The 25,004-nt window shown below is 43.9% G+C and overlaps 1 protein-coding gene across 1 annotated transcript in view; it reads left to right on the top strand.

The window, feature by feature from the left end:
- Nucleotides 1-7,344: 7,344 nt before the first annotated feature.
- The window catches only part of RFX7 (regulatory factor X7), a 111,634-nt gene continuing 93,974 nt past the window's right edge, over nucleotides 7,345-25,004 (top strand). The window contains exon 1 of the mRNA XM_056572382.1: nucleotides 7,345-8,516. Within this exon, the coding sequence (XP_056428357.1) occupies nucleotides 8,356-8,516 (161 nt within the window). The 5' untranslated portion in view covers nucleotides 7,345-8,355. The remainder of the gene's footprint in view (nucleotides 8,517-25,004) is intronic.

The raw sequence follows: 25,004 nt of genomic DNA, 5'->3' as shown, positions 1-25,004 counted from the left end.
ACTGTATATAGTCAGGTAGTTGGTCACAGTCAGTGTAAAGGTAGTAATATTAACCATATAGGGGGCTCAACACAAAGCTCAATAGATAATACTGTACTTAATGGATATACAGTTTTCAGAATACCATAATACATAAGTCATATAGAAAACCCAAATGATGTAATTGGATTTGATGGTTGATTCAGTATGTGTTTCACAGAGATGCCTTAGTGGTAGTCTGATATTTGTGTAAGTGTATACAAATAGCCCCTATTGGTGTTCACCCAAGGCCAAGGTCCTATTAGGTCCCCAATTATATCCCTTTAGAAGAAAATGCACTTTTCATGACCAGTCCAACCATTAAAAGGATATATCAGGAAGGGCTGACGTGCTGACCAAACCCTGATTAAAGAAAGATGGAAAAAGATGCAGCACCGGCAATAGATGGAGGTATCAGATTATAGATGAAAAGTAGATGCCCAGATGTCCACTTTTGGGACGCACCGGCAGCCAATCTCCTAAATTCTGTGACCCACAGGAGATTTATCCTATGGACATCTGGGCATCTACTTTTCATCTATAATCTGATACCTCCATCTATTGCCGGTGCTGCATCTTTTTCTATCTTTCATCAATCAGGGTTTGGTCAGCACGTCAGCCCTTCCTGATATATCCTTTTAATGGTTGCACTGGTCATGAAAGTGCATTTTCTTCTAAAGGGATACAATCGGGGACCTAATAGGACCTTGGCCTTGGGTGACCACAATTAGGGGCTATTTGTATACACTTACCCAAATAACAGACTACCACTAAGGCATCTCTGTGAAACACATACTGAGTAAACCATCAAATCCAATTACATAATTTGTATTTTTTATATGACTTATGCATTATGGTATTCTGAAAACTGTATATCCATTAAGTATTATCTATTGAGCTTTGTGTTGAGCCCCCTATATGGTTAATGACTGTGACCAATTACTTTACTATATATAGCATTTTGACGGACACAACTTGCGACTCCATATCATTATTTTATGTGCCCTAATAATTTTTTTCAATCTGATGTCTCTTGATTGTTATCTATTTATGAATGGTTGTGGTTTTCTCTCATCCCTGATGAACTCCAAGCATCAAGGAGTGAAACGCTTTGGCAAGAGAGATTTACTAATCACTTACCAGTAAATATTAATGTGATATTTTTTTCCATCCCTATCCACACGTAGTGTTAGGAGTCCCCCACCTAGATAGGTAGGGCTCTTATTGTAGGTACTCACCTGTTACCCCATCCCCCCCCTCCCCTTTGTTCTAATAAGTCGGCACTTTTTGTATTTGTATTCATATCACGTATATTTTTGTAGATTTTCTAGTAAAATTGATTTTTATTACATCTTAAGCCCAATTGGTGTATTTCAAAATTTCTTTTCTATTCTGTATATTCTCACTAAGGGATATTTTCATTATAGTTGCTGTGGGTGCCATCATTTATTACCCAAAGTTGTGTCTTTAATACACATGATATGGAAGAGTTTTATGAACTGCGCCTTTTTGTGAAAAATACACAAAGCCACTGAAAAGTCTCTAAAACAACACCAACCCAGACTTAGCTTAGCTTTTTGATGTATGTGGAGAGAAATTTCAGAAAATGTGTACCTGCACAAAATTTATCAAACGCTCTGTGACCATTTAATAAATGTGGTGTTCCTACACATTACCAGCATACAAAATAAAGGTGTAGAAAAATGCTTCACTTACACCTACAATGATAAATGCCGGCCCATATGTTTATTAGTTCTTTATTCAGATCTTTGGTCCTCTGTTCATGACCACTGAGTCCTCTGTTCATGTCCGCTGATATAGTGTCCTCTGTACTAACTCTCTGATCTGTGTCCTCTGAACTTTATACTATAGTGTTCTATGTTTCTGTTATGTTTCTGGTTTGTGACCGACTATTTATTAGTATGTGTTTTTATTAAGCCCACTGCACTTTAGTTCAGGGAGGGACCGGTGCCCAGTTGTTGATCCACCGGTTAGGATGGATGGGCAAGTAGGCAGGGAGAGGGGTTTTAGGATCAGTTTAGGGCTCACTCTCCCTGTCCCACTGGTCGGTCCCTGACAGTTGCATGTCCCAAGGGTTGGAAGACCAATGACGAACTGGAATGACAGTCTGTATAGATAGATCGTCAGATTAGAATAATTTAATTCCAGTCTTTACTGCAAGTAAAATTGGACTTTACATACTAAGCCTAAACCTAGGGTGTCCAAGAGCCAGACATGCAAATATAGATGTTCCATTGACCTCACTCCACTCTCAAAGGCTATCATGGTGAAGAGAAAGACAGAAATGTAGGCAGGAATGTAGGCCTATCCTATTCAGCGATAAATCCTGCTTTTGACTTGGTCACTGGGACGTCATTGGCTAGCAACTGCAAAGGGAGCTGCCAGCTGAGGATCTTGAAGATTTGTGTGCTCAAGTGCATTCAGCATTTCAGAACATTCTTCAGACAACTATTAATAGTGCCAATGATAGCATGCCAAAGGTGCTACCGTTCGGGTAGTTCTCGGTTAAAACTCTGGCTTCATGAACATTTAGGGGTTAACACCATCTGCCCCTGGGCTACAATATCTGCCCCAACTACCTCACATCGCACCCCTTTCGCGCACCACAATTTTTGGCGCCACAAACGCGATACAGGTGTGTGCCTTAGCCATAAAGCCACAAGTCCTCCCCCTAGTCTGAATTGTGTCCGAGAGAAATCGCATGCTGATGCAAAAAAGTTTGCGCCAGAAAAGTGTACAGGACTTTGTTACTTGAATGTGTTTCACTAAAGGTGCTGGTGAAATAGTCGTGAACACAATGTGCAAAATCAGAACTGAAGCCATGTTACATGCCAAAATGTCTGCCGTGGTACATGAAAGGGTTAACCAGTTGGTTGAGAAGCACGCGAAAGGTTCCTGCCAAAGCCAGCATCCCACCGCAGATGAAGAGGATGCACGTCCTTCCGGCCGGCGGCCATTTTGGTGGAGCCCGTTGCCGAGGGGACAAAAAGCAGGAAGTTCCATGGGCGCAGCCATACTGGAGACTCCGGCGGCTGCACCCAGCTCCAGAGGTCAAGCACCCGCTGCTGCGCAGACTCTGCAAACGCCAGTGATTATCAGAAGTAAGTCGCTAGTGCCGAAGGGCCCCTGTATACACCCTTTGGTGCCCAGTAGCATGCCTGAAAAGTTGCAGCATAGGGGAGAAACACCACATGGGGGGTCCCAGCCAGCCCTGACCAAGCCGTTGCAGCAACCCACTAAGCCTCTTAACCCCTTAAAGACCAGGGGTTTTCCTTTTTTGCACTTTCATTTTTTCCTCCTTAACTTAAAAAAATCATAACTCTTTGAATTTTGCACCTAAAAATCCATATGATGGCTTATTTTTTGCGTCAACAATTCTACTTTGTAATGACATCAGTCATTTTACCCAAAAATCTACGACGAAACGGAAAAAAAATCATTGTGTGACAAAATTGAAGAAAAAACACCATTTTGTAACTTTTGGGGCTTCCGTTTCTATGCAGTAAATTTTTTTGGTAAAAATGACACCTCATCTTTATTCTATAGGTCCACATGATTAAAATGATACCCTACTTATATAGGTTTGATTTTGTCGTATATAAGTAGGGTATCATATTTACATGCAGGAAAATTTATATGTTTAAAATTGTCATCTTCTGACCCCTATAACTTTTTTATTTTTTCGCGTACGGGGCGGTATGAAGGCTCATATTTTGCACAGTGATCTGAAGTTTTTAGCGATAACATTTTTGTATTGATCTGACTTTTTGATCGCTTTTTATTCATTTTTTCATGATATAGAAAGTGACCAAAAATACACTATTTTGGACTTTGGAATTATTTTGCGCGTACGCCATTGACCGTGCGGTTTAATTAACAATATATTTTTATAATTCTGACATTTCCACACGCGGCGATACCACATTTTACGTTTATTTTTATTTACACTGTTTTATTTAAATGGGAAAAGGGGGGTGATTCAAACTTTTATTAGGGAAGGGGTTAAATGATCTTTATTCAATTTTTTCCCCCCTTTTTTTTTGCAATGTTATAGTTCCCATAGGGGGCTATAACGCTATAACACTGCACACACTGATCTTTTACACTGTTCAATGGTTTCTCATAGGAAACCACTGATCAATGATTCTGCCGCTTGACTGCTCATGCCGGGATCTCAGGCACTGTGCAGTCATTCGGCGATCGGATAGGGAGGAGGAAGGTAGGGGACCCTCCTGCTGTCCCGAACAGCTCCCTGAGCTAACCGGCATTGGTTTACTTTCACTTTAGATGCGACGTCTACAACTTTGAATGCTATGTCTAAAGGGTTAATAGCATGTGGCACCACGATCAGTGCCATGCGCTATTAGCCATGGGTCCCGGCCGTTGTTAGAGGCCAGGCCTGACCCACTACGACGCGGGGCCAGGGAGAGGACTCGGGACGTACCGGTACGTCCTTGGTCCTTAAGGGGTTAAAGTGTCAGTAACCCTTAGTTTGCCATGGGGCTCAGCCATAAGAAACAAAACGGTGGACCAAGATGAAAGCACATGTGGATGTAGAGACTACTGATGGCTACCTTTTTTGCCTCTTCTGCATTTGATTCACAAAGAAGCGCTACAATCAGACCAAAAAGACATCTTATGCCCAGCATCAACAAGTCTGGCAGATCTCCACCAAGATGATGGAAATTGTTACCAAAAAGGTGCAGACAAAAGACTTGAAGGAAGTTTTTAACAAACTGATCCCAGGCGGCATAGACCAAGACATTGAAAAAGCCTGTCAATCTATCCTCTCCACGATTCCTATGTAAGGCTGGGTTCACACTACGTTTTCTCCCATACGGGAGCGCATACAGCAGGGGGGAGCTAAAACCTCGCGCTCCCGTATGCCTTCGTATGCGCTCCCGTATGTCATTCATTTCAATGAGCCGGCCGGAGTGAAACGTTCGGTCTGGTCGGCTCATTTTTGCGCCGTATGCGCTTTTACAACCGGACCTAAAACTGTCCTGGCATCATGAAATCTGTTTAACTTTCTGGCACCAGTTGATTTAAAAAAAAAAAGTTTTCCACGGGAGTACCCCTTTAAGCAGCAGGAGAGAATGCAGAGGATGTGGCCTGATGCTGGTAAGAATACATAGAACAATACATTTCTTTTTGTCTGTATTCACACCACTGTATATTGCTTTTAGCCTGAGAGCTGTATACTTTATACTAAAAAACAGATTGGAAACCCATCAGAGGTGCAGGACACCCTATCCCCAAAAATTCCACTGGGGATGGTCATCCTGGTTTCCTTGTTTGAGATCTGTTTTGTGCTACAGAATAGACAGTGATCATTTACTGATCACACAGCAATGTGACTGCAACCTAAGATCCCAGTGAAGGAAAGTGAAGGCCATAACACAGATGAATTGTAGGGTCCGAATCTAAGTTGTAAGTAAATATTTTCTATGTTTAACTATGTGAAATAAATCAGACTTTAAAACGCCTTTGTATTATGACCATATTTGAGCGGATTTGACCTGATCAGCGCAGTCACAGAATACAGGACTATTACATCCGGTGACTTACAGCTGACACCTTCTCTGATGTTCTCTACTCTTTTCTTCTCCATCCAGTTAATGTTGTCTTCTGGTGACTGCAGACTATACTAAGACATCACACATATGCAGCCAACCTGCTATCCTGCTGCTACCACTAATATTGTGCCTGTGGCTGCCCCATGTGCCGACTATTACCTTGCCTACAGCACTGTCCAATATTCCCAAATACTATATTCCAGGTATGAAAGAGCTTAACGACCATGATAAAGATCACAGCATGGGTGTAACTACAAAATTATGGGCCCCAGTCCAAACTGTAAAATGAAAGGGCTATCCTTAAATTTGAATTCATCGTCAATCCATGAAACTGTGGCTACTGTATCTGATCAGTGGGGTAGGACCACTACCGTGTTTCTCCGAAAATAAGACCGGGTCTTATATTAATTTTAGTCACAAAAAAACACACTAGGGCTTATTTTCAGGGATTTATTTACGGTATGTACCTTGAACAACATGGGGAGCTGTAGCAGTGTGGAGAATGGGGGGCTGCAGCAGTGTGTAGGATGCCGCACCCCCCCATCCTCCTACAGCCCCCCATCCTCCACACTCCTGCAGCCCCCCATCCTCCACACTCCTACAGCCCTCCATCCTCCACACTCCTACAGCCCCCCATCCTCCCTTTCCCCATCGTCCTCCACACTCCTACAGTGCCCCCCACCCCTCTGCCATAATAAACTAGGGTACACATTTCATCCCCCCGGCTCAATTACGGTAACTTGCCGCAGGACAAGCCAAGGGGGGGGGGGGTGGATAGTGGTCTGCGGGCATTAATGGCAGCCACGGTCCGGATCTGGACCGCGGTCTGCTAGTTGATTACCCCTGGCCTAGGTCTTATTTTCGGGGTAGGGCTTATATTGCTGCCCACCCTGATAATCCTGCTAGGGCTTACTTTCGGAGTAGGGTTTATTTTTGGGGAAACAGGGTAGAACCCTCACTCATCTAGAGAACAAAGGTCCCTTGTCCCAACGTGAATGGAGGACTAGCACACATGATCACCTGTCGCTCAATTCATTCTCTGTGATATCTCTGTACATTGTCAAGTTCAGCACTCTGCAATGTTTTGAAAGGGGTACTCCGCTAAGATGTCTAGGGGCAGAGTACAACTTTAAGTCCCACAGAGAATGAATTGAGCAGCTGGTGATCATATGTGCTACTGCTCTATTTACCTGGGGGACAAGGGACCTCCATCTCAAGATCACCTAGGACTCACCTAGTGCCCCCTTAGTGTGATTGACAGTCCTCCCTAAGCAAATGGGACGTGCCAGGGCTGTCCATCACACTAAGGGGGTGTGATTACAGTCAGAGCAGATGGACTAGGTGAGCATATTTATGCTGCAGATTTTATGCTGGTAAATCAATGATATCTGCAGTATAAAATCTGCAGCAGATTATGTAGGTGTTAACATACACTTAGGCTACACTTTAGGGCGCTCCGTTGCCATATGTTTACGCCTCTTTTATATTGCCGTCAGGCTCTGCTATATTCTTCGGCAATTCCGTTGAAACGATGGAGAGGTTAAGCGGAGAAAAAAATAGTGCATGCACCATTTTTTTTCGCTGCTAAACAACGGATCCCTGAAGGACCCAATTCAAGTCAATGGGATCCATCGGGACCTGGTGAAGTTAGTTGTGCTCCGACCCATTTTGGGGGCCGTTTTTCGCAAAAAAAGAGCCGATTGGACCCAGAATGGGATAGAGCACAGCAGCAATGTAAACTTAGCCTTATATTGCAGCATCTGAATGGAACGAAAAAATTGTACAAAAAGTTATTTTTTATCCGGTCAAATCTAGCTACAGCCGGAAATCCTACGGTCACCACTGAAATGAATGGGATCTTTCGGGACCCATTGATGTCCATTGTTCAACAGACTGCCCAGCTCCATTTTCTGGACCCAACTGGTAGCCATGACACAAGTGTATCTGGTTCAGCAATATGTACTGTAGTAGTTTTTCTATGGGACCAGATGCACTAGCCTTTGTGTCCACACACATGACGTCCATGATCTTGATGCCCGCTCACCGGTGGGCCATACTTTTGGTAGCTACTCTCCATATACCAGGAACACCCAGAAGACCTGCTCTGTCGGAAATGCTTTCATCACCATTTGGCCCTTGTCCTAGTGTGTATGACTGTGAATATACACACATACAATAGGAGTGTGTTGGCATTGTGGAGGCATGTGGGCAGCACACGACTGCCGGTAATGATGGAGGAGCGGGACTTCTTGTCAGTGTGGTATGATGTGTGTAGTAGTTGTTGTCAGGAGCACTGCGCCTGCGCAGTCCGGCGCAGCCTCCGCTCCTTTCCAGTGAGCGCCGTGCGGGCTGCTGGCGGCTGCAGTGGGACCAGGTGTTGGATTTCGCCGGAGCGCAGCTGTGAGGGGGCAGCTTTGCCCTCTTTACCTTAATGCCCCCATCCCCAGCTGCCCTCCTCGCCAGCTTCGATTTTGCCACTCGCACCTAGCACTGTCCCCTCCCAGTCCTCCAGGCGTACCATGCCCCTCACCCCGCTGCACGCCGCTCTACGGCACTAGCTGCCCTCTCTCACCCCTCCCCCGGCCGTGCTGGCCCCGTCATGTCCCTCCAGCCAAGGGAGGCGATAAACTCGAGGTCGGGGTAAAGGCCTAGTCTGCAGCGCTCCTTCCGTCCTCCTGCTTCCACCCCTCCCCACTCCCTCACACACATACACACACCGAGCCCAGCATCAGCAATCACCATGGCAGAGGAGCAGCAACAACAACAACAGGCGGCCAAGAAGCGGCCCGAGCAGCCTCAGCTGCCCTCGTCCTCTTCACCAGGGGCACTGCCAGCGCTGGTGACAGGACTTCAAGGGACAGAGGCCAATGCATTGCAGCAGAAGATCAAGAACTCCATCTGGTAAGAGCCATGCCTCCCTCACATGTCATTCATTCATCCTCCATTGTATGTGTCCTCACAGGTCACCATCACATACCTGCACTTTACATGTGTGATGTCATCTGCAGCAGCTTCATTCAGAGGTCATCTACAGCATGCTACATACATGTATGATGTCATCTACAACATACTGCCTACATGTATGATATCTTCAGCTATCTGCATGGATTATCTTACATGCATGTATGATGTCTTCAGCTACCTGCATAGATCTTCTGCAGCATACTTTATACATGTGTGATGTCATCAGCTGCCTGATGAGATCATCTGCTACATACATGCATGATGTCATCAACAGCATGCTTTGTGTGAACATCAATACATGTATACAGTGCTGCATGCACTACACTACATTATATAGGTGTATTTACACATACTGCACATCAATGCATGTATACACAGTGCTGCATGCACCACATGACATTATATAGGTGTATTTACACATGCTGCACATTAATGCATGTATACAGTGCTGCATGCACCACACGACTTTATGTAGATGTGTTTACACATACTGCACATCAATGCATGTATACAGTGCTGCATGCACCACACGTCTTTATGTAGATGTGTTTACACATACTGCACATCAATGCATGTATACACAGTTCTGCATGCACTATACGACATTATATAGGTGTATTTACACATACTGCACATCAATGCATGTATACACAGTGCTGCATGCACCACATGACATTATATAGGTGTATTTACACATGCAGCACATCAATGCATGTATACAGTGCTGCATGCACCACACAACTTTATGTAGATGTGTTTACACATGCTGCACATCAATGCATGTATACAGTGCTGCATGCACCACACGACTTTATGTAGATGTGTTTACACATGCTGCACATCAATGCATGTATACAGTGCTGCATGCACCACACGACTTTATGTAGATGTGTTTACACATACTGCACATCAATGCATGTAGGTATCTACATAAGATTATACAGTCATACAGATGTATGTTTACATTTATAAGCGTAAATATATACAGATACTTCCCCCCTTCCTGTCATCACATGCACATGTTTAGAGCACACATGCCTTCACACACACACACACACACACACACACTATGTATAGGTAAACATATCATCTCATCCATGTATGTCATGTGAACTTTACATACATCAACATAACTTGTGCACATGATATGTTTCTAGGCACATCCATGTACAGTATATGTGAACCATAGACATGTCATCTCATGGGTGACCTGCATCGATGTGATCTCATGCAAGTCTATGACGTGTGATGTGCGTTGCATGCCCCCCACCTGGGCACCTTCATTGTTCATTTGCAGCTTGGTGCAATGTATAAATAGAAGTTGGTAGTGGCAGCTCTAGATGTGTTTTTTCTATGTGAAGGAGGAGGGGCAGGTGAAATCTTTATTTTGCAGCAGCAAGGAAGGATGATGACTGCTGCTTGTGTTCTTCCTGCACATAGGATATTGCAGATCTGGGTGCAGGGGATGTGTACAATGTCATGGTACGGCCTTGTAATTGTTATTCTTCTGCTTCTGGGCATCACCCTGCACCATGGATGTGGTTATTCCTCTCCTGAGGGATGAGCTATCTGTACAAGAATAACAAAGGTGGTCAGATGTAGTCTCATTTGCTGAATGGCTAGCTGCTATTTTTTTCTAGCATCAGGTCACTAGACTGATGCATTGTGGGAGTGTCTAATACTGATGGATAAAAATCACACCTGTTTAGTTGGCTTATTGAGTCGATCTGCACCCATTCCATGCACATCCTGTCTCCTTATTACGTTACCTTCGTGAATAATGGGGTTCATAAAGTTCTAACCCAGGAAAAAGATTATTTTTTATTTTTTTTGCACCAGGTTTTTTTCCTGGTAGCTTTTTTTGCTCTCTCTTGGACTGGGGGGAGAAATGGTCGACTGAGGCTGTTTACACATTTCTGACAAAATGGCTACTGACTACAGACCATGGTCTAATACATATAGACACCATTTCTATGCATAATTAAAATTTCCTGTGTGTTCTACCAGATTTAATGAATATGATTTGTATCCTATCTGCTGTATTTAGTTTGAGGCTTTGCATCCAATGGCAGCTGAAATAGCACTATTATGCTTGGGGCTGTGGCTGCTATGTTAGTGGAAACATTCTATATTTCTTGCAAGCTCCTTCTATTGTAATAGTAACAGACATATGCATTGTTTGTGGTGCCAGCTGTGCAGCACGGAGCATTCACTGCAGATCCGCTAAGATCAGGTTTATTTTACGAAGGTATTTTCGTATGTGAACAATAAATTTAGTCGGTTGGAAATAAATCCGAGCATAAAGGGACGTCCCTCGTTCTGGAAACAAACTGGTTAAACTGATGTTGACAAGATTAGTGGTGATGGAAGGACTTGATCCCATGACCTTGTAGATTCAAGTGCAATGCTCTTAGCACCAGATCACACATACACACCCATTTAATAATTAATAAACATAATCTGGCCAGAGCACGATGCTCATGTAGCCAGCATGGGTGTTATGTGCAGGCTGCAGCATTTTCCTATAAGTAAGGCACATCCACTCGGATGGCACAAAATCGGTGTGACAAATAGCAGTTGTACACTTTGTTTTGGTAGCTAGTCTCTGCAGAACTGTGACTGATTCTAGCAATGTCAAGGTCATATAAGGTGCATTAAATGAAGAACACATGTTGTCCTGAATCACTTATGGACGTCTGAGATTCCAGTACTCATTGTGACGCTTCGGTCTGGAGCTGCTCTCTGTAGAGCACAGTGGTGCGTGTTTTCTTCCGCCTTGGTTGTGTGTATTTGTGCACACTTTTTGGATATTCCAAAATCCCTATTTAAAGACTAAGGGAGGTGTTAGATGTTTGTCACTTGAAGGAGTTTGGTGTTGACTGACTGTTACAGTATTGATTGTTTTTGCAATCTATTGTTACAGGTGGTTGGTCATTGGTGGTACAGTATGTGCTCCTAAGAATAGGTTGGCATGTAGCATTTTGGTCATTATTTGGTCCTCATTTTGGTCAGTATTTTAGCCAAAACCTGAAATGAGTCAAAAACACAGAAAAAGGTGCACATCTTTTCATTATCGTTTTTCCCGTGTTGGTCCTAGTTTTGACTAAACAATACTGACCAAAATGAGGACCAAATACTAACCCGAATATTACATGTAGACCCAACCTGTGGCCAGTTTCATATGGCTGTAATACAGTCACATCTTTGTTGTTGTATTAAAGCTGCAAGTCCCAGCCTGGCTGTGGGTCTGCTGACCCGAACTGACAGCTCTCACTTCAAGTGCAGTCCGGCTGAGGCTTGCAGCTGTAATATGGGAAAAATGTGGCCATATTACACCTATGTAAAAACTGGCCTTAGGCTGCAGTTGTGTATTGTTTTTGAGTGCATGTGTGATTCAGGTTAGCAGGTCTCGGACTACATTGTTGGAACTTTTGTCTGTCCTACTTAGATATTATAATGTTGTCAGTTCTGACCATTGGCTAAATTGGTTGCACATATACATTAGATCAAAATTGACCACCATACTGATGTCCCGGCTATTGATATGTCAGACTCATGTCTCATACTTCATATTTTTACAATTTTGTTTAAAACAAAACAGTTTCAATAAAAGTGTACAAACTTATTGGCAGATAAGGACTTTTAGGGCTCATCCACACTACGGACATTCGGCCGGCGAAATTCCACTTGCACTTCGGTGGTAGTATTGTGCGGATGCGTGCTGTCTCTATAGATGGCGGAATTTCGTCCAAAGAATTCTTTGGTTGGACGTTTATTCTGCCGACAGAATTCTGCTGTGGGAATTTCACAGTCTGAGGAAAGCAGCAGAATTCCATTGAAAACAATGGGAGTCTGCTGCAAACGGAATTTCGCAGCACAGAGACACGAGTACAGCACAGTCGGGCATCTCCAGCACTGCCATAGAAATGAATGGAGCACGTGCCATCTGCAGCACTCCTCACTGAGGGCCAAGAGTGTCCCATTCCAGAGATAGTGGGGGTTTCCAGTAGGGATCGACCGATATCGTTTTTTTTTAGGGCCGATACCGATAATCTTTGGAGGTTAGGGCCGATAGCCTATAACTTATACCGATATTCCGGTATAAGTTATCGGCTATTTATCCCCCCGCGACACCGCTGCAGATCATTGATTTAAAGCGGGCGCTTTAAATCAATGAACTGCAGCGGCTTTTGCGGTGCCATAGACCGCCACCCACTTCTCTCCCCCTGCCTGTCCGGGGGTCCTGAGTCCTATCACCGCCACCGCTTCCCCCCCACCGCCGCTCCACTTCGTGCCCCTTACTGCCCCGCGTCACACCCCCCACCGCACCGCCCCGGCCCCATTGCTTCCCCCATCCCCGGTTTTATAATTACCTGTTCCCGGGGCCTGGGGTCCACTCTACATCTGGCTCCGGTGGCGTCCTCCGGAGCTGTCACTGTGCGCACTGACGGTGACGTCACGTCACTCGTCATTGCGCACAGCGTTACGCAGCAGGAGCCAGAAGTAGCGTTGACCCCGGGAACAGGTAATTATAAAACCGGGGATGTGGGAGGCAATGGGGCAGGGCGGTGCAGTCAGGGGGTGCGACGCGGGTCGTGGGGGGGCGGTCGCGGTGCGGTGGGGGCATTATCGGATTATCGGCAAGGTAATTGCCGATACCGATAATGCCCAAAATCGTGATTATCGGCCAAACCGATAATCGGTCGATCCCTAGTTTACAGTAGTTATTAACAATTGCAATCACATTATAACAGTGCAAAAGCAGAGATACATTGTAAACAATCAGTGTGATATAATTTATTCAGGCAAAATACGTGGTTTCACTCTAGAAGGGAGATGGCAAGCCTGCATACTAGACCACTTGCTACAATAACACAAATCCAAAAATGTTGTGGTTGTGAAAAAATAAGAGGAAAAAGTAATCAAGGAACAGACAAACAGACATCGAGATAGATGAGTAGACACATGAAAAGACTAACAGAAAGGCAAGTAAAGAGACATTGCATGGCTTCCATTGTCTCCTGAAGACTCAGAAGAAGTTGTAGTCACAAGTTAGGAATAGTTTGGCAAAAAAATTCTTGGCCATCTTTTCTTTACAATGTAAGATTTCTTGATGATCTAAAGTGAATAGCCATTTTAGGTCCTCTATTAGACGCAAACAAGTTGGAAGGGGGGGGGGGGGGACAACCATTCCTGCAAGATCCCTTGTTATGCAAGCATGACGATTGAGTGTGCTATAGGCGGAAGATGAGAGTAAGAGTAGGTGCTATCTGATACTGAAACACCTATGTGTAATAATGCCTCACAATAATGCAGATCTTTATCCCAAGTACTTACCAACCGTAAGACATTTGGAACCTCGTCCCAGTAAGATTTAATCCGAGGACTTTGCCAAATACTTTGATAAGGGTCTGTATTATAGAGATGACTTTTAGGTCAATGATCAATTCTATGCGGATTACTAGGGGAAGGGGGCATAGTGAATGCATAAATAGCCGAGTGTATCAATTTTAGTTGAGTTTCCCTCCACTGTTCATTACGGATATGTTTTTGAAAGTCAGACAGGCCTGTTAAAATATGGCCTGGTATGTAAGGGTCCTCCAACATTTTAGCCCAATACCGGCCCACTCTTTTGGGATAAGAAGGTATAAACCACCGTCTGAGCCTAGTATAGATGTCGGAAATAGATATTTCGCTCATAAAAGTCAGAAGAGTGTCAAATTCATTTGTGGGTAGCTCTTTTGACGTCTTTGAGTTTGGAAGTGCAGTAAGAACGTAATTGATTATATTGTAGAAAGTTAGATGATGAAATGCCAAATTTAGTTATGTCAGACAAGGAGCACCAGCTCTTAGTAGTGGCATCCATAAGTTCCCCCAAAATGCGGATCCCTTTCTACTTCCACGAACCAAAGAGTGCACTATCTGAGCCATCTGAGAAGTTTGGTGTGTGCCAAGGCGAGAGATGCTTAGACAGGTGAAAGAGAGACCCATATGTTTTCTGAGAGCTTTCCAAGCTGCCAGAGTATCTTTGAATAAAAGGGATTGTTTGAGGACTGGTGGTAGCGAAGGAAGAGTACGGTGCAAAAGCGCTAAAGGGTACCATGGAGCGGCATATTGAGATTCCAGAAGTGTATTGAAATTGACTGAGGTTCCATGATACCAGTCCATGATGTGACGTAGGAGACAGGCTAGATTGTAGCTTCTAATATCAGGGAAGTTCACTCCCCCTCCATCTCCTACCGACAACATGAGTTTGTAAAGCAATTCACAGCTTTTTCCCAGCCCATAAAAAACTGGTAAACATGGAGGTCAGTAATTGAACATCAGTATGCTTAAGAAGCAGTAGTATTGTTTGTAAGGGGTAAAGCAATTTCGAAAAACTGTACATTTAAAGGAGATGGCATTGTCCTAGCAGATAACGGTAAGCTATGTCACTGGTGCCTTTACAGAGCTTATGTATTATTAAAAGTGGGTAATTTAAAGAATATAAAGTTTGAGGGGTCTTTCCTATATTAATATCAAGATATTTGATGGATTGGGTAGCTATTGGTATTCCCAATTGGCATACTGTGGAATGATAGAGTAGAGGGTCGTTTTAGCAATAAAGGTGCAGATTTATGGGAATTAACTTAATACCCTGAGTAGGATCCAAAATGTTGCAGAAGATCCTTAATTTTCGGAATGGCTGTTGCCGGATGAGATAGATACAGAATATCATCTGCAAACAAGGAAATGCGCGCCTCCCCCGTGCCCACTCGAATACCAGACAATACTCTGGAGATGCTAATTAATGAGCCAACGGCTCCAGGGCAACATCAAAGAGCAGGGGGGAAAGCGGGCACCCCTGCCGAGTACCCTTGTGTAAGGAGAATACCAGGGAAACGAATCCTGGAAGGTAGATTCTAGCTTTGGGAGAGTCATAAAGGGCGGGCAGTAAATTCCGGAAAGTACCCTGTATACCTAACTCATCCAACACCGTTCCCAGCCAGTACCAACTTGTATTATCAAACGCCTTTTCGGCATCTAACGTCAATAGAGATGGACAGACTTCCCGGCTGAGTCGGTGGTGGACCTAATCCAGGACCGTTAGAACTGGCGCATATTTAGAACAGCTGAGCGGTTTCTAATGAAACCAGATTGTACAGGGGATATCAGGGAAGGCAATATCAAAGACAACCTGTCTATTATTTTGGAGAGGAGTTTAGAGTCAACGTTTATTAATCATATGGGTCTATAAGACCCTAGAAGTACAGGATCCTTATTAGATTTAGGTAACAGTCGCACATATGACATTTTGGCTGAGTCAGGTAAGCCACCACCCTGCAAAATAATACACTGCTCAAAAAAATAAAGGGAACACTAAGATAACACATCCTAGATCTGAATGAATGAACTAATCGTATGAAATACTTTATGAATCGTCTTTACATAGTTAAATGTGCTGACAACAAAATCACACAAAAATTATCAATGGAAATCAAATTTATCAACCCATGAAGGTCTGGATATGGAGTCACACTCAAAATCAAAGTGGAAACCACACTACAGGGTGATCCAACTTTGATGTATTGTCCTTAAACAAGTCACAGTGATGCTCAGTAGTGTGTGTGGCCTCCACGAGCCCGTATGACCTCCCTACAATGCCTGGGCATGCTCCTGATGAGGTAGCAGATGGTCTCCTGAGGGATGTCCTCCCAGACCTGGACTAAAGCATCCGCCAACTACTGGACAGTCTGTGGTGCAAAGTGTCGTTGGTGGATGGAGCGAGACATGATGCCCCAGATGTGCTCAATCGGATTCAGGTCTGGGGAACGGGCGGGCCAATCCATAGCATCAATGCCTTCCTCTTGCAGGAACTGCTGACACACTCCAGCCACATGAGGTCTAGTATTGTCTTGCATTTGGAGGAACCCAGGGCTAACCGCACCAGCATATGGTCTCACAAGGGGTCTGAGGATCTCACCTCAGTACCTAATGGCATTCTGGCTACCTCTGACAAGCACATGGAGGGCTGTGCTGCCCCCCCCAAAGAAATGCCTCCCCACACCATTACTGACCCACCACCAAACTGGTCATGCTGGAGGATGTTGCAGGCAGCAGAACGTTCTCCACGGCATCTCCAGACTCATGTGGAGACGTGTGAACCTGCTTTCATCTGTGAAGAGCACAGGCCGACAGTGGAGAATTTGCTAATCTTGGTGTTCTCTGGCAAATGCCAAATGTCCTGCACGGTGTTGGGCTGTAAGCACAACCCCCACCTGTGGACATTGGGCCCTCATACCACCCCCAAGGAGTCTGTTTCTGACCGTTTGAGTGGACACATGCACATTTGTGGCCTGCTGGAGGTCATTTTGCAGGGTTCTGGCAGTGCTCCTCCTTGCACAAAGTCGGAGGTAGCGGTCCGGCTGGTGGGTTGTTGCCCTCCTATGGCCTCATCCACATCTCCTGATGTACTGGCCTGTCTCCTGGTAGCGCCTCCATGCTCTGGACACTATGCTGACAGACACAGCAAACCTTCTTGCCACAGCTTGCATTGATGTGCCATCCTGGATGATGTGCACTACCTGAGCCACTTGTGTGGGTTGTAGACTCCGTCTCATGCTACCACTAGAGTGAAAGCACCGACAGCATTCAAGTGATAAAAACATCAGCCAGGAAGCATAGGAACTGAGAACTGGTCTGTGGTCACCACCTGCAGAACCATCCTTTATTGGGGGGATGTCTTGCTAATTGCCTATAATTTTCACCTGTTGTCTGTTAAATTTGCACAACAGCATGTGAAATTGTCAATCAGTGTTGCTTCCTGAGTGGACAATGTGATTGACTTGCAGTTACATTGTGTTGTTTAAGTGTTCCCTTTTTTTTTTTGAGCAGTGTATTATAGAAGTAAGACAGTGTGTCAGAGACTTGTTCGCTGAGGATTTTATAAAACATAAGGCCATCGGGACCCGGGGCTTTTACATTTTTAAGGTTGCTTATGGCCAGCTTGATTACGTCTGTGGTTATAGGAGCATTCAGAGTTTCCAATTGAAATTCCGTAATACGAGGCATTTGTACTTTACGGAGTAAGTTATCTAATGGGAGGGGAGAGGTGGTAGTTTAGGAATCGAAGTCTGCATAGTACCTACCCATATAATCTACAATGTGGCGTGGGGTAGTTAAGAGTTCACCTCTGGCATTGTGAATGGATAGGATATGAGGAGGAGGATGTTGGCCAGATTTACTACCAAATTGGTGTAAGAGTGCAGCAAATGTGGTGTGGTAATATTGTTCCCTTTGCGTCAACCAGTCATCATAGTCACCCTTTACCCATGCTTGTTTCGTTGATGAAGAGGGGTGAGACACAAATGCAGTATATGCAGCACGGAGGGTTGAACTCGCCTGGGAGTATTTCTTGTCCAGTTCCCTTTTCTTTCCGGCTACTTAGGAAATAATGTTGCCCCTCAGAACTGCTTTAGCTGTCTCCCAGATGGGTCGTCTCTGTGTTGAACATTGTTAGCCGTGTACTCCAACCACCACCCTTGAAGTAGTTGCGTAAAAGTTTCATCTTTATACAGTGCAGCTGGGAAACACCACACATAATCTCTACCATGTGGAAATCGGTCTGTGAGACCTATGGAGATTGGAGCATGATCAAAAATGACCATGTCCTCTATGTGTGTTTCCTCTATCTGGTGGAAAATGGACTTTACGGGACCAGGAGGATCTAGCAAGAGAATAAAAGGAGTATTGTCGGTCCGTGGGATGGTGAACACGTGGCGGGTCAACAAGTGACGTGCTTTCCAAAAGAGGAGACAAGTGATCTCTGCTATTCACCCCCTCTTTGTCTGGGGAGAGCCTAATGTCAGAACTTCTATCTTCAGAGGAGCGTAAGACAGAATTAAAATCACCTCCCACTATTTTCTCGGATATCGGATCTGCCAGAATTTTCGCTTAAAGAGATGAACAGAAGGTTGCATTATTTGTGTTAGGGCTGTACACATTGTAAATATGAACGGTGCCACTGAGTGACTCTATTAACCTTTTAAGGACTCAGGGCGTACCTGTACACCCTGAGCCTGATCCCGGTGTGAAAAATGGGTTCACGCCGTGACCCTGCATCACACCGGGTCGGTCCCGGCTGCTAACGATGGGAGCTATAGCACTGCAAAAAAAAAAGTGAAAAAAAAAAAAAGTTAACAAAGGTCATTTAACCCCTTCCCTAATAAAAGTTTGAATCACCCCCCTTTTCCCATAATGGGTAAATAAAAATTAACATATCTGGTATCGCCGCGTGCGTAAATGTCCAAACTATAAAATCATATAATTAATTAAACTGCACGGTCAATGGCGTACGCGCAAAAAATTCCAAAGTCCAAAATAGTGTATTTTTGGTCACTTTTTATATTATAAAAAGCGATCAAAAAGTCCGATCAACACAAAAATGGTACCGTTAAAAACTTCAGAACACGGCGCAAAAAATGAGCCCTCAGATCAGCCCGTACGTGGAAAAATTAAAAAGTTACAGGGGTCAGAAGATGACAATTTTAAACGTATAAATTTTCCTGCATGTAGTTATGATTTTTTTCAGAAGTACCACAATATCCAACCTATATAAGTAGGGTACCATTTTAACCGTATGAACCTACAGAATAAAGATAAGGTGTAATTTTGACCAAAAAATGCACTGCGTAGAAACGTAATCCCCCAAAAATTACAAAATAAAACATTTTCTTCAATTTTGTCGCACAATGATTTTTTTCCGTTTCGCCGTGGATTTTTTTGTAAAATGACTGTCACTGCAAAGTAGAATTGGTGGTGCAAAATTGAAAGCGTTATGATTTTTAGAAGGTGATGAGGAAAAAATGAAAATGGAAAAACGCTGAGTCCTTAAGGGGTTAATAGGGAATGCAATCGTCCATCTGTATCATGCTCAGAGTGGAGGATTTGACACTGTAGATTTTTGTTAATAAGGGTAAGGACACCCGCTTTCCTATCAACTGAGGGGGAAACCAAAACTGTCCCAACCCATAGCTTTTTCATTCTTGGGAAGTCGCATTTTGGTAGGTGCATCTCCTGAAATCTATATTGACTTCTAATTTGCGTAAATGACGCAATGCCATCATATGCTTTTGGGGGAGCGCAACCACTTTATGTTCCATGAAACGATTCGCGTATTATACTAATGTGTGGGATGTAAAATACCTTTGGACAAAAGATCACGTCTGAGTATCTTCGACCATGCGATGCCTGTGAGCGGACAATCAAACACAGAACAAATAAAACACACAAAAACTGGTAACAGGGCCGGCGTTAGAAGCCTGCCAAATAAGAAAATAAAAGCATGTCCTACAATCTGTAATGACTTTTTTTAGGGAGGGTACCAACTCCCAACTGGCAATCAACATGACCATGTTTTAAAACTGGAGCGCTACATATGGTAGCTCAAATAGTGGAGTAAAACTACCACAGTGCTAGTATTGGGAATAAAGTAAGAAGGGGAGTGGAGTGAAAACCGGAGGAGAACAGAAGAAAAGAGGGAGACGTAGTATGGAGTAATGGTTCAGTCTTGGATAACTATAAGGGTTGTGAAGATGGGCTGAAACTAAGAAAAAGGTAGGCCCTTAAGTAGGAAGAGAGAAGAGGGGGAAATAAGCCACAGCTTACAATTAAATCAATGAAAGTGGGTATAGTAGGTATAAATGAAAAAAATATTAGTACGCCCTATATAGGACTCTTATGAAGAGAACTCTAATCGCCCTTGCAGTTAGGCGACCACAGAAATCAAAGTGAGAACTAATGTATCCAAACAGTATCGACAGTATCAGGTAGTTGGGCTATCGTGGTGAGAGTACTTATTGAGTTATAGGTGCATCTCCGGGTGATATGGATGTCGATCCCTCAGGAGGCCAGTGAAAGACATGGAGTTAGCTTGTTGGCTACGTCTTTTTTTTTTTCCCCCTCCGGGCCTATAAAGGAAGAAGCCACGATCCATCCTGGTACTATAGTCCTCCGACAGTTGGGGAGGAGGGCATTTGGGAAACCTAAAGAATGAGGCTGCTTTAGGAGGTGAACGGAAAATCCACGTCGAACCGTCGGTTAAAGTCACATGTAAAATAGCTGGGTACTGAAGGAGGAATTTGAGCCCTTGCTGGAATAGAGTCGAATAAATGGTAGAAAAAGCCTTTTGCTTCTTTGTGACTTCCACTGAGTAGTCCGCAAATAAAATAACCTTAAATCCGCTCAGGAGCAGTGGAGATTTTTGTGTGCGAAATGAACGTAAATTTTCTTCCTTATCATTATAATCTAGATATCTCATGACGATTTGTCTGGGTCGAGATTCTGATTGAGATGGCGGATTTGATGTGGACGGTTTGAGAGGACCTACCCTATGCGCCATTTCAATGCGTCTGGGATGGCGGAGCCCTAAGGCCTCGGGTAGCTCTGATTCACAGAGCTTCTGTAATTGCTGTGGCTTGACGCTCTCAGGGAGACCGACTAGGCGCAAGTTATTGCACCTGCACCGGTTCTCCAGGTCTTCCATCTTTTCTTTCATGGCAACATTGTCTTTTAGTAGAGTCTTAATGGCAGATATGGAAATGGGGGTGGTGTCCTCTACTGACTGCATCCTCTGTTCCACCTCCATAACTGTAGTAGCTGCTATCTCAGATTGGAGAGCTTGCAGAGACCCTGATAGGGTTGTAATCATGGCTTTCTCCAATTCAGGGAATAGCCACTCGGCCAACACTATAACTAAATGTTTTTAAAGTCCACAAACTGTGTAAAGGGTTCTCCGGTACCTTGTTGGCGAATCCCTGGGGATGAATCTGAAGGAGATTGAAAAATCTCTGGGGTAGACGGGAGTGTAACCTCCATCTCAGTTGTCTGAGCTGCTGTGGTTTGGCGTGTTTGTGAGGAGAGAGGCGCAGCCGCGCTGTTTGCAGTATCTGCCATGTTAGTGCGCGCTGCAGCGGCAGCTGGCATGTTGGCCGGCTTTTTTGGGCGACCCGGGGCCTTAATAAGGTAACGCTCCTTATATCGCCTCCCGTTCACTTCTCCGATGAGTTCCCGTGCAGAGGAACCGATATATACGCGTTTAACACTGTGGCAGGGTGAGAAGAGATTGCATAGTCAGGAGCTCCTGTTAGTGTGTCCTCACATCCCTGCGCCGGAACCGTAAGTCTTTTGTACATATTTCAACAGTACAGTGTTATGACTGCAATTTGGAAACAGTTTTTCTTTGTGGTTCTAATAAACTTAATAACCAACACTTTTCAGTACATTTAAATGCTGTGATAACTTTTATATAAAGGTCTTTAAGACCCCCTCTCATTGTGCAGTAGAAGTTTTTCTGTTGTCATGTAGGGATTTTCACCCTGTGGCAAGAAATTAGACACATTTTCAGATTTTTAAAAATTTTTGTAAATTATGATGATTTTTTTTTTTTTTTTTTTTTGCAGTGTAAATTGGGACAAGGTCAGCTGAGAACAGGGGATTTATTGACGCCTCTTTTATACTTCTTGAGATCTGATATCAATAAATACACCAATTAGGCTTTTTATGCATTCACTCCACCACTCTTAGGTTTTTACAGGAAGGCTTTATGCTATCAACTGGCGTAAACACAGCATATTTCACGCTGCGTAAAATCTGCAGCAGCAGCGGGAAATATGCTGCATATCCCTCGCTCACCGTACACACAAGGCTTTCCCGCGGCAAACCTTTGTGTGCAGTGAGTTTTGGAGGCGGGGCCGTGTGCCGGCGTGACTGTGACGCCTCCACAACTCACTACACACAAAGGGCCGCCGCCGGAAAGCCTTGTTTGTGTGATGAGTGAGGGATACACAGCGTTTTTCCCGCTGCTGCTGCAGATTTTACGCAGCATGAAATATGCTTCGTATACACCAGGTGGGAACGTTCCCTAAGAGTACATTCACACAGGAGGGCTACAACCATGTTTCCAGCTGTGGCTTTGAGGTCAAAATCATCTATTGTGGATATTTAGCTGCATTAAAGGGGTACTGCCGTGGAAAAGGTTTTTTTTTTTTTTAAGTCAACTGGTGCCAGAAAGTTAAACAGAATTGTAAATTACTTATATTAAAAAATCGTAATCCTTCCAGTACTTAGAGGGGCTGTATACTACAGAGGAAATGGTTTTCTTTTTGGATTTCTCTTATGTCATGACCACAGTGCTCTCTGCTGACCTCTGCTGTCCATTTTAGGAACTGTCCAGAGAAGCATATGTTTACTATGGGGATTTTTTCCTGCTCTGGACAGTTCCTAAAATGGACAGCAGAGGTCAGCAGAGAGCACCGTGGTCGTGACATCTGTAATGGTGGACGGAGGTCCCCTCACCTGCCTCTGTCTGTCTCCCGGCATCTCCTGCTCTGGTCTGAGGTCGCATAGCACTGAACAGTATTAGCAATCAAATTATTGCTATAGATAGTCCCCTATGGGGACATAAAAAGTGTAAGAAAAAACAAAAAAAGTTGAAAAAAAATGTAAAAAAAATAAGTGAAAAATCCCCTCCCCCAATAAAAATGAAAATTGTCAGTTTTTCCCATTTTACCCCCAAAAAGCGTAATTTTTTAAAATAAACATATTGGGTATCACCGCGTGTGTAAATGTCCGAACTATCAAAATATAATGTTAATGATCCCGTACGGTGAACGGCGTAAACGTAATTTTTTTTTACAAATGTTCAAAAATGCAGCTTTTTTTGTCACATTTTATACCAATTTTTTTTTATAAAAAATGATATAAAAGTTTTATATATGCAAATGTGGTATCGATAAAAAGTACAGATGACGGCACAAAAAAATTAGCTCTCATACTGCCCTATATATAAAAAAATTAAAAAGTTATAGGTGGTCAAAATAGGGCGATTTTAGATTACTGATTTTGAACAAAAAGTTTTTAGATTTATATTTTTCTACCGCTTAAAAAAAAAAAAAGTATCTAGCCCTGGGTATCATTTTAATCTTATTGACCCACAGAATAAAGAACATATGTCATGTTTACTGTAAATTGTACAGTGTGAAAACGAAACCCTCCAAAATGTGCAAAATTTCCTCCCTAAAAAAAATTAGTTTGGGTTCGCTGTACATTTTATGGTAAAATGAGAAATTTGATTACAAAGTACAATTGGTCACGCAAAAAACAAGCCCTTATATGGGTCTGTAGATGGAACTATAAAAGTTATGGATTTTAGAAGGCGAGGAGGAAAAAACGAAAACGCTAAAATAAAATCGGCTTCGTCCTTAAAGGGTTAAACTACTATTTTTTACCCCAAATTTATGCCCCCATGCATGTTTATAATAATTCATTGGCCCCAGTGTGTTTATAATAATTCATTGGCCCCAGAGTTCTTATTCCCCCTCCCGCTGCCTGCTCCTCATCTTTTTGGAAACCGGCGACAGTGAATGATGAATGAAGCCGACACGTCCTGCATGTAGGCTTCATTCATTCTTTCATCCATTCACCGCCGCTGCTCGACATATCCCTGCTGCTGCCCTGTTCCTAGGGCAATCAGCGCACCGCCGGGACATGTCCATTCTCTGCTGCTTACCTCCGTACACGACGGAGATGAGCAGTAGAGAATAGACGGTTCCCAGTTTAGTGCCGTAGAACCTGTCTATTCTCTGCTGCTCATCTCCGTCGGGTATGGAGATAAGCAGCAGAGAATAGACATGTCCCGGTGGTGCGCTGATTGCACTAGGAGCAGGGCAGCAGCGGGGACATGTCAGGCAGCGACAATGGATGGATGAATGAATGAAGCCTACATGCAGGACATGTCTGCTTCATTCATTCACTGCCGTCTGTTCCCGACATGTCTCGCTGCTGCCCTGCTCAAAGAAGACGAGGAGCAGGCAGCGGGAGGGGGAACAAGCACTCTGGGGCCAATGAATTATTATAAAGACACTGGGGTCAATGAATTATTAAAAACATGCATGGGGTCATAGATTTTGGGGACAAAGTAGTAGTTTCAAAACCCCGCCCGGGGCCCTGAATGGCTTCTTAGTGCTAACCATTCAGGGCTCCCGGCGGGATTTAATAATGAAAGTTTACACAATAGTATATACATCGCAGGGAAGTGGCGCATGCTGCCCACTCCAATGATTTATAACTGCTGATGGCATCAGGTCTCAGAGGTGAGACCTGGTGTGATCAATCCCTTATCCCCGGTACTACTACTACTACCCCCAACACGGAACATGCTCTGTTCCATGATGGGGGTAGTACAAACACTAATGTAGCCTCTCCAGCCACCTGCAGACTCTCGCAGCCAGGGAACTACTACTCGCGTAATGGAAAAGAATCTGTTCCATGATGGGAGAAGTAGTAGTAGTCCTGGCTGCAGGATTCTGCAGACGGCTGATACTAACAAATGAAAAACTGATGCAAACGGATGCCACTAAATGGCATCCCTTTGCATCAGTTTGCATC

Source organism: Hyla sarda, chromosome 4 (assembly GCF_029499605.1).
Source record: "Hyla sarda isolate aHylSar1 chromosome 4, aHylSar1.hap1, whole genome shotgun sequence".
Taxonomy (NCBI): domain Eukaryota; kingdom Metazoa; phylum Chordata; class Amphibia; order Anura; family Hylidae; genus Hyla; species Hyla sarda.
Note: the sequence above shows the minus strand (reverse complement) of the source record. Positions and strands in the feature narration are given on the sequence as shown.